This window comes from Cariama cristata, unplaced genomic scaffold, assembly GCF_000690535.1.
Source record: "Cariama cristata isolate BGI_N322 unplaced genomic scaffold, ASM69053v1 scaffold22173, whole genome shotgun sequence".
In the NCBI taxonomy this organism is placed as follows: domain Eukaryota; kingdom Metazoa; phylum Chordata; class Aves; order Cariamiformes; family Cariamidae; genus Cariama; species Cariama cristata.
Genome location: NW_009609215.1, coordinates 702 through 10,396, shown reverse-complemented (window position 1 = coordinate 10,396; position 9,695 = coordinate 702). Strand labels below are relative to the sequence as shown.

At 57.1% G+C, this 9,695-nt stretch overlaps 1 protein-coding gene across 1 annotated transcript; it reads left to right on the top strand.

Annotated features, from left to right (window-relative positions):
• Positions 1 to 106: 106 nt before the first annotated feature.
• On the top strand, positions 107 to 9,474 carry ARHGEF37 (Rho guanine nucleotide exchange factor (GEF) 37; the record flags this gene model as incomplete). The annotated part of the gene is given in 11 exon segments (XM_009697473.1): positions 107 to 254; positions 1,332 to 1,531; positions 2,073 to 2,203; positions 2,785 to 2,889; positions 4,961 to 5,071; positions 6,310 to 6,416; positions 6,418 to 6,625; positions 7,568 to 7,696; positions 8,068 to 8,263; positions 8,702 to 8,874; positions 9,265 to 9,474. Coding segments are annotated over 11 exon segments (1,718 nt in total), but the record flags the coding sequence as incomplete, so codon positions are not given.
• Positions 9,475 to 9,695: the final 221 nt, after the last annotated feature.

The following is a 9,695-nucleotide window of genomic DNA, read 5'->3' as shown; positions in this document are numbered from 1 at the left end:
CACTGCTCTGCTGGCTTCACCCTTCCAGCAGGCTGGAGAGAAACCCCTGCCTTTTCTGAGGCTGTAGGGTAGGACTGTCCTTTTCAGCCTCGCTCTCCTTCCCCAGGCGCCTTGTTCCAGGAGTTCAAGGAGGAGATGGAGACCGTCTACAAGATCTACTGTGCCAGCTATGAGCATGCCCTTCTGCTGGTGGAGAGCTACCGCAAGGACCCCCGGCTGCAGGAGGAGATCTTGGAAACCCTAAATGCCACAGTGTAGGTGCCTGCTGCTGAGGCCACCACCTCCCTCTCCGTGTTTTACCTACTGGCCTTGCCCTTTTCTTGGGACAACCTGCCTGCATGGGTACGTGCCACCTTTGTGGCATTGCCTGGTGTAGTCCCTGGCAGCCTGTCCTGCATGCTTGGGGCCACTTCCCAAAGCAGCACTACAGGTTGGTGGTCTTTTATGGTGGACCGCAAAGCAAGGGATGGGGTGGTACTCAAAGCTCCTGCCTGCTCCACACGCTCATGTGGCTCACAAGCCAAAGAGGGCACGTGTTCCCCAGTTTGACCAGAGATGGGCTGGCCCCAGGGGACCTGCTAAACTGCTCCTGATCTATTGTGGGGGGGTCACAAACACTGTCAGAGCCAGGAGAAGCAGGAGTGTCAGCAGAGGAACTGCCGGGATTTGCTTCTCTCTATTTCAGGGCACAGGCGATGTGACTCCCTCACAAGTGATGCCTTGCGTGCGGGTAGAAGGGGAGTCCTGCCTGCACTTTGCCCACACCCTCCCTCCCCATTGCCCCTGAGCAAGCGCTGATCCCGTGCCTCCCAGCGAGACAAGTGCAGCACTGTTCAGGGAGGCAGGGTGCCCGCCCGGGGCTGGCACTGCCTTCGGCTATTTCAGGGCACAGGCGATGTGACTCCCTCACAAGTGATGCCTTGCGTGCGGGTAGAAGGGGAGTCCTGCCTGCACTTTGCCCACACCCTCCCTCCCCATTGCCCCTGAGCAAGCGCTGATCCCGTGCCTCCCAGCTAGACAAGTGCAGCACTGTTCAGGGAGGCAGGGTGCCCGCCCGGGGCTGGCACTGCCTTCGGGGCTGGCGGGGATGGCATCCCTCTGCCAGCACTCTGGGGGGGTGGCCCCCCAGCTGGCGGGGAGCAGGGCTTCACAGTCAGAAACCCCCCACAGCTGCGGGGCACAGCTCCCCTATAGGTCCAAGGCAGCAAAACTCCCCTGCAGCTGGAAAGGGTCTGATTTCTCCCCAAAATGTTCATAGAGAAGCTGGGGGGAGCAGCAGGGTGGGAGGGCAGCCCTCCACGCTGACCTTGAGCAATTCCCGTCTCTGTCAGGCCTCACACGGGTGCATTGGACCTCAGCTTCTTCCTGGTGATGCCGGTGCAGAGGGTCACCAAATACCCACTGCTGCTGGGGAAGATCCTGGAGAACACCCCCCCCAGCGCCAGCGCTTACCCAGCCCTGCAGGCAGCCGTCCGCACCATGGCCCAGGTCAACACCAACATCAACGAGTACAAACGGCGCAGAGAAGTAGGTGAGCGGGCACAGGGCATGGTGTCTGGGAAGCCCCATCCCAACCCCAGTCATGTCCCCTTGGTGTTGCACTACTTCCCACTTAAATCAGTTCAAAGCCCTCCTGCCCTCCACCCGTCCTGCCTGGTGGAGCCACAGACTTGTGCGGGCAGCTCCCAGCGCTGCTCCGGTCCTGCAAATTCCACTCTGGGCAAGACCTGAAGGCTGCAGGAGCAGGGTGGCATGGCAGGGCTGGGCACAGAACCATTCTGTCTGCATTCCTGGAGCTGGGGAGTGGGAAGGAACAGTCCTGCCCTTGGGATAGGAGAAATCAGGCTCCCCACAAATGGGAGCTTGCTCTTCTTTTTGGTTTTTCATAGTACTTTCCCCAGGGCTGCCCTTCTTTGATGTGGTTTGTGCTTATCCTGTCGATCACGACTTCTCAGCACCGAGCCTCGGTGCTGCTCACCCGCATTGCCCACTCAGGCTGCTGAGGATGCTGCCCTGAAGTTTCCCCTTCTGATCTTTTTTCCTCCCACCTTGTGTGCCCTCACCCGAAGCAGCAACCAAATACAACAAGGCTGAGCACCTGACGCTGCGAGACCGCTTCGCGCGCCTCAACACGCACTCCATCGCCAAGAAGACCACGCGGCTGAGCCGACTCTTCATGCACGAAGCCGGCATCGTGGCCAAGGTGGGCAGCCTGCACCCTGCTGCCTCTCCCTGGGTCGTTTCTGGGGCTTTCCACTGCCTCCCGAGATGCCTCACCAGTGGGACTGGGCGAGCAGAGCGGAGGTGGCATGGCCAATGCTGACACCCAGTGGCCCTTGCTCTCACATGAGCCACAGTCCCATTTTTCAGCAGCCTAAGAGCGGCTCCTGGTCCCCAGTCCCAAGGACCAGCAAGGCAAGAGGGATGCAGGGCACACACCTTGCTGCCTGGCTCAGAGCGCTGCAGGGGAGTGCTTTGGCCCCCAAAGGACCCACAGGATCCTCGGGCACGCCAGCAAAAGGAAAGACACCCTGGTGTTCCCCAGCACCATAACCACACCGAAAGCCCTATTTCTGCATGCATCCCAAGCACCCTAGATCTCGGCCCTTTTTTAGATTCCTGGAGCCTCTCAGGGTTTCCCCTGCCTGTGCCCAGCACTGCGAGCTTCAGGCAGGTGCCTGGCTGCTTTCTACATTAGTACCCAGTGAGGGGCATCAGCCCTGCCCGAGGCGAGGCATTGCCTGGCCTGCCCGTGCTGGGGATAAGCCAGCCCTTGCCTTGCAGACGGAGGACAGGGAGTATGATGACCTGGAGGAGAAGTTCCAGTGCGTGGTGTCCAGCGTGGCTGTGCTGAAGGAGAACATGGCATCCTACCTGGACCATTTAGAGGTAAAACCCTAATAACTTGCAGGGGGTTGGCCCCATCCAGGCCTCAGGACTTGTTCCTTGGGGTTGGAGAATACTCTAAAGCCCTGTGGAAACCAGTGTCAGTTGGGGATGTTCAGTGGCTCGCATCTCTCAGCTAAAGATGTTGTGCCAGGGGCTTGCGTAACATCCAAGGATTGCTTGGGTCCAGCAGAGCTTAAAAAAAAGTCAAGGCTTTGTTGACACAGTCTGAGCTGGGTATCATTTGGGAATAATCAGTCCTTAAACTGATCATTATTTCAAGGCATTAAATATCTGAGAAGGCTAAGTGTTGTTCAGCCTGGGAACTCTTGCATAACAGGTATAAGGCAGAAGTGTTCACAAATCAGGGAAACAACAAACTTCCCTTCTGAGATGACCCAGCTGAGTAGCTGCTGTGATTTTCTCCTGGAAATCCCTTGGGGTATCTGAGGGAAATGAAATGATGAGCAATGGCAAAACTTGAAATCCCCAGACACTGTAGTATCAGTAAAGTCTCAGGAAATGGCAGAGGCTTCAGAAATCAGGAATTCAAGGGCTGGAAAGACCTTGTCGTGAAAATATTGACGAGGGCTCCCCATATAGGATTGGGAAGGAGGAAGAGGGGACAGAAAGACTCTCTGTAGCCCAAAGAGTGAGTAAAATGGGATTAGAATAGAAAATGTGGGGATGGCAATCTGTATGACAGTGAGATGTAGCATCAGTTAGGGGGACAGGGCATGACTGTTCCTTGGGACATCAAGTGCTCCTGGGGACCTGCCTGGCACTGCCCCTCGGGGAGCTGCACCTCTGTAAGCCAGCTTCTTGGCTTCAGCTGGCACATCAAGTGTCTGCAAATGGGCTGGGCAGCCTAGATAGTGAGCTGTGGTTAGGAGTCATGCTGGGGCTTGGATGGAGCTTCAGAGGAGCTGCTGGTGGGGGAAAGTGGGGCTGCATGCAGTCTCTCTCCCTCCGAAAGCTTCTCAAAGACATTCTGAGGAGCCAGTGAAGACATGTTCTCATAGGGCAGAGACAGCCTGGCCTCTCTCTGTGCTGGCTGGCAGTTCCCTCTTGGGCATCTATCCGTAGCAGTACCCCCACCATGAGGAAAGACAAATCTTGGTGCATACAAGATCATCACAGCCACCTCTGCTTGTGTAAGAGCCCTTGTAGGGTTGAGGAAAAGCGCACATCTCAGAGCAGCCATCTTCTGCTCAAAGGGTCAATCCCTTTCCCCTTTTATATTTCCATCTCCAATCGCTCCTGTGGCAGGGAAGACTACAAAGGAAGGGTCTCCTAAACATGAGTGCAGGCAAAAAGACAGGATTTAGGACAGAGATCAGGGCATTCAGAGAGGCCCATGGCAGCCATGGTTGATGAGAATCAAACAGAAGCTGCTCCTGCTGCTCCAGGACTGAGTGCAGGAGCAGTGCTCCAAGGGGCAGCAAAGCCAAGCCCAGGAGGAGCAGGAGGCCAGGCTTCCCTTGGCACCAGCAGCAGGCTGGGGCTCTGGGAGCTCACTGCTCCCTTCCCTGGGCCTAGAGGTTGTGGGTCAAAAGCCTGCCTCCAGGCAGGCAGGAGGTTGTTGCCTACAGAGTTAACATTAGAGCAAAGCCTCTCAAAGCAGAGAGTCTCCACCCAAACCATCCCTACCTACTTTCCTTTCCCACCAGTCTCACTCTCCGCGTGGAGGCAGGGGGAAGATTTTGTGCACAAATACAAGAAATTCCATGGAGCCACTGGAGCACCAAACCCAAGTGTCAAAGCACCAGGCAACATCAACCTGGGGCAGGCTGCCTGGGGCCACAGGGCAGCCTTGGCCACCTTGCTGGGGTGGGAGGGCTTTTGCAAGCCAGTGCACGACCCCTGCTCAAGGGGAGAGCTTTGTTAACACCAAAGTGAGCTCCCTGGCTTGCAGACAAGAGTAGCCCAGAGCATCGGTCCCACTGGGCTGCTAGCACAGAGCACCCAGGCTGGGATGTTGGAATGTCTTTGGGAACTCAGGGATAGGTTACAGATGGTTTACCTAGTGCTGGGTAGCTCTGCAGGTCAGGTCTGATGGTTATCTCCCTTTCAGGCGTTCCTGTTGCCCACCCCACACAAGCGTGACCTGCAGATCGATGAGGGACCTGCCCAACAGTACCGCCGCTTTGCAGAGTACCTCCATTGCACTGTTTTCCCAGAGTTTGTGAGTGCTCCTTCCCTGTATATCTCCTTCAGGGTGTCAGCCAGGCGTTGCTCTCACACCTTCTGCCAGGGTACAGCAGGGGCTGGCTCCAGGGCAGGGCAGCCAAGGTCTGAGAGGGAGCCCAGAGCAGGCAGTGTCCTTGCAAACAGGCACTGTCTCCTGGGACCTGAACATGAAGGGGCAGGTAACAGGGTCCATCAACAGTCCCAGACACGTGAAATGAAGAACCAGCTCCAGGGTCCATCCAGGAAACAAAAGGAGATAGGGCCAGAGACATGGCTACAACACAACTCTAAAGTCCATCCAGGGCTGGAGACAAGCTGCAATGTCCATCTGAGGGGTCCATCCAGGAGCTGAACTAGCTACAGCAGAGGTCCAAGGTCCACCCACAAGACTGAAGCAGAAACCAGCTCACCCACAACAGTTAAGAAGCAGCTGAAGGCCCTTAAATGGGCTGTGAGCAGGAGTGTGGGTAGAGGCCCCAGGTGAGGCTGGTCTGGGCCATTAAAGGCTATTTCTGCCTTCAGCGCCCTGACATGTTCATGGCCAACCAGGCAGGCAGGGCTACAGCAGACCACAGGATGGTGGGAAACCAGGCGTACTGTTTATTTAACTCACAGAAGGTGTTTGCCACCAAACCTCAGTCCAACCTACCCACACCGTGTGGGCATCTGTACTTGTCTTTGGGATCCCAAGAGCCCTCCATCTGTCTCCTTCTACCACCCCTGCTTGGTTCTCCAGGCCTCCCTCTTGGGTGATGGTTGCCGCCGTCAGGGAGGTTTTCTGGGCAGTGAAGAGTGGCAGGGCAGCCTGAAGCCCACGCCTGGATGCCAGCATCCCTAGGGAGCGCCAGCACAGGGAGGGACGGTAGCTATGTGGGATAACCACGCAGACCTTGGGCTGAGAGCCTCCATCAAACCAGGACACTACAACCTGCATGGGACAGTCACTGCAGGACCCCCATTCCACCCCCGCCCCTTGTGCATGAGGGTCCTACCCGATCATTTGCATGGAGTACAAGTTTTGCATCGTGGCATGTGTGACTGCTCTCTACCAAGGGTTTGCTTTGGTTGGCATGCTATATGCCTTCAGGGGAGGATGCCTCAGATGCTCCCCACTCCACACAAGCCCTTCAACAAGTCCCCAAGTCTTTTCTCCTGTTTAAGACAGTGCCCCATGCAAACAGCTGGGCCTGTCTGGGGGGCTCACGTGAAGATTTGGGTTCTCTCACCCCACAGAAGCGACGGCTGGACAGGCTGGTCTGCCAGCCCCTCTGCAGCCTCTCAGACATGCTGGTGGGGCCACAACAGCTGGTCAAGAAGCGCCTGGCCAAGCTGCCGGACTATGAGGAAGAGCGAGATGGGCAGCGTGACGTATGACGAGGAGGCAGCCATGAACACCTACCTCGCCATCAATGCCCTGCTCGTGGCCGAGCTCCCACGGTTCAACCAGACAGCTCTGCAGCTCCTGGGGCAGATACTGTGCTCCTTCAGTGCCCTGCAACAGGACTTGGCTGCCCAGGTCCTGCACCAGGCAGAAAAGGAGCTAGAGCAGGTGAGAGTGACCCTTGGCACCTGTGCCCAAACCGGCACACATGCTGAGCCAGACCTGCCTTCTTCAGGCTTGGGACATCACTTGGATGTCAGGGCACTGAAGGATTACTCTAGCCCAAGGCTGCCCTTGCAGACACATAGCTCCCTGTCTAGCATTTGTAAGTGATCCCTACTCCCCTTCAGCTGGGGAAAGCCAAATTGTCTCTTCTTCACTGCCAGGAACTGTCCTGCTCTCTCTTTGAGGACACCACTGGTAATTTATTGATGTGCTGCCTGAGAGATCAGTGTTGACTCTGAGCCCCTGAGAGCTCTGTGCTGGGAAGGCAAGGAGGAGAAGGACAGCTCGTGGGCTGAGGAACGAGCATCCCTCAAACCCCCATCCCCTGGGAGATGTCTCCCAGGACTCCTCACTGCAGAGCATTCTCTGAGCCTGATGTTTGCAAATGTGGTAGGTCAGGCCAGTCCAGAGCCCTGGAGTGGAGCATGGCTCTGGCCTGACCGATGACCAAGATGAGAACAAGATGTCGCCATGTGGAAGTATCCTCTCAGACACTGCCCATGTGTACCTCATCATGAGGGTGGATTCCCCTCGTTCCGTCTGGGATGCTTATGCTGCAGATGTCTACCCCGGAGCTATATCCACTTGTCTCCCTGTATAGTCAGGTGGGACGGGCTGTGGGCTCGGGGTAGAACAGCAGGACCTCGGGTCTGCTCTGGTGGACTGGGTGCAACCCAAGAACCCCATGTGTGACTGCCCTGCACAGCGCAGGAGGCTCAAAGCCAGAGAGGAACAGCTTTGATCCTAGATCCAAGGTCATCCTTAGTGGCAAGGTTTGGTCTCTTGCTTTCTCACCCCTTTTCTTCTTGCTCCTTCTCTTTTGACCCTACCCACAGCTCTTCCCCACCCCAGAGCCCTCTCTAATCTCAGCGTCTGTCTTCACAGATGCCCCATGGCCGCATGCCTCTGCCCAGTTTCTGGAAGATGGTGGAGGACACCTTGCAGCAGTCTGGTGCTCAGCTCCGTACCTTCTGCCAGACATTTGAGACTGTCACGCCGAGCCCTGTGACACAGGTAGGAGCTGGGAAGGGAATGTCTCAGGCCAGCTGGATGAAGAGGTAGGACTGTAGCTTCCCGGTGTAGAACATCGCCTCCGTGGGGAAGTTGGCTCAGAAAGTGGCACGGTGGGTTGCCACAGCCACAGTATTTCCCCCAAGCCCCTGACAGCAGCTGGCGGGGAATAACCAGGGATGAAACAGTCTCAGCTCTTCTGGTTCCGGACACTCGTCTCCAAACCGTGAGGTAGAGCAGATAGTGTGAAGGAGTTTCTCCTCTAACCTTTCACTGGGATGTCATCCTGCAGAAAGGAGAGCATATGTACATGGAGGGCCTCAGTCTCCTGCCTGTCTTATCAAGTGCTCCTGTGTCTTTTTGCTCCCCATCAGCCTCTGAACCCTGCCGAGGAGCGGAAGGTCCTTTCTCTTGTGAGCAAGCATGGCCCAGACAAACTTTACCAAGTGACAAGCAACATCAGTGGCAGCAAAGACTTGGACCTGACCTTGCAAAGGGGACAGATTGTAGCTCTGCTGCAAAGTGTGGACACTAAGGGGAACACGAGCAGATGGCTGGTGGATGCTGGAGGTACTGTGAGCTCTACGGGGAGCCTCTCCCTGCCTCAGCACCAGGGTCAGAAACCAAACCCAAACCACTTCCTCATCTCGGATGAAACAGCGGGTCATTGCCTCCCAGGTCCTCCCTTCCAGGGTTTGCTCAGCCCAAACCCACCTCTGCTTGGCCAGCTACACCAGCAGCCATTAGCCGTAAAGTTCAGGTTTCCCCATGAGGGAGCACTTGTGGCTCATCATGACTGAATAAGGAGAATCCCATGTACACAGAAACATCTTGAAACCCCTTTTTGGAGGGTTTTGCTGCTGGATATCCCCTAGTGAAGGAGCAGCTTGCACAGGGCTGCTGTGCCGTGGCAGGCAACAGCCAAGTTGTCATTCCTCTCTCCTCCAACCAGTCCTACATGTGCCAGGCAGCAGGGCCCCATGACCTGTGTGTGTGCGTGTCCTCCAGGTCCTCGAGGGTTTGTGCCTGCTGGAAAACTCCAGCCCTATTGCCCAGTACAAAGCCAGCAGCCCGGGATGCAGATGCCAGCCCTGGAGAGCAGCACAGAGAGAAGACGACATTCATATGTGTCACCTGAAGCTCCCAGACCCCAGATGGCCACCTTCACTCCAGCTTTCCAGGTGAGAGTGGGGACACCCTCCAGGGCCATTCCTAGCAACCCCACCAGCTCCGTGCTGGTCCCTGTGTGTGCAGCGTGTGGGTGGGAAGGTGGACCTGCTTTTCCAGCACACACGTGGTCACACATCTGCAGCCACCTGCCTAGCAGGGGAGTGTCGCAGCCCCTGGCCAAGTGCCCTGCGAGGCTGGTGTCTGCCTTGCTGGGACCTGGGGCGGACAGAGCAAGAGAACTGTGCTTGGTGGGGTCCCCAGTGTCCCTCCATCAATGGCAGTACTGTGCTGCCCTCTTGGAAACATGTCCCCTCGAGGTCCTGCCCTGCCACCTATGTCCTTTCCCCCATGACTCTCGCGTCCAGCAAGGGCTTCCTCCCTCCTTACCCTGCCTTTCGCAGGTGGTCGCCGGCTTCTCCTTCGCAGCCAGGAGTCCGCAGGAGGTGAGCCTCCAGGCAGGGCAGCCCGTGGTGGTGCTGGAGCCGCACGACAAGAAGGGGAGCAAGGAGTGGAGCCTGGTGGAGGTGAATGGCCAGAGGGGCTACGTGCCCTCCAGCTACCTGGTGACTGTCCCTGTGCCCGAGCCCATGGGCTGGAGCTTGCCTGTGTGAGCACAGCCAGCCCGGCACCCAAGGGCACAGGCTTCATCGGATGAGAGCCGTCCGCTTAGCACCCAAGGACTTGTCACAGGAGATGCTGGAGGGAGGTGTCCGTGGTGGCCCTGGGCTGGGGAGGCGGTGGGAAGCAGCTGGCAGAATACAACCTGGGGGATGTGGGTGTGAGGGACAGCAGTCGGGAGGCACATTTTGAATGGTAGACCTGAGGTTGCCGT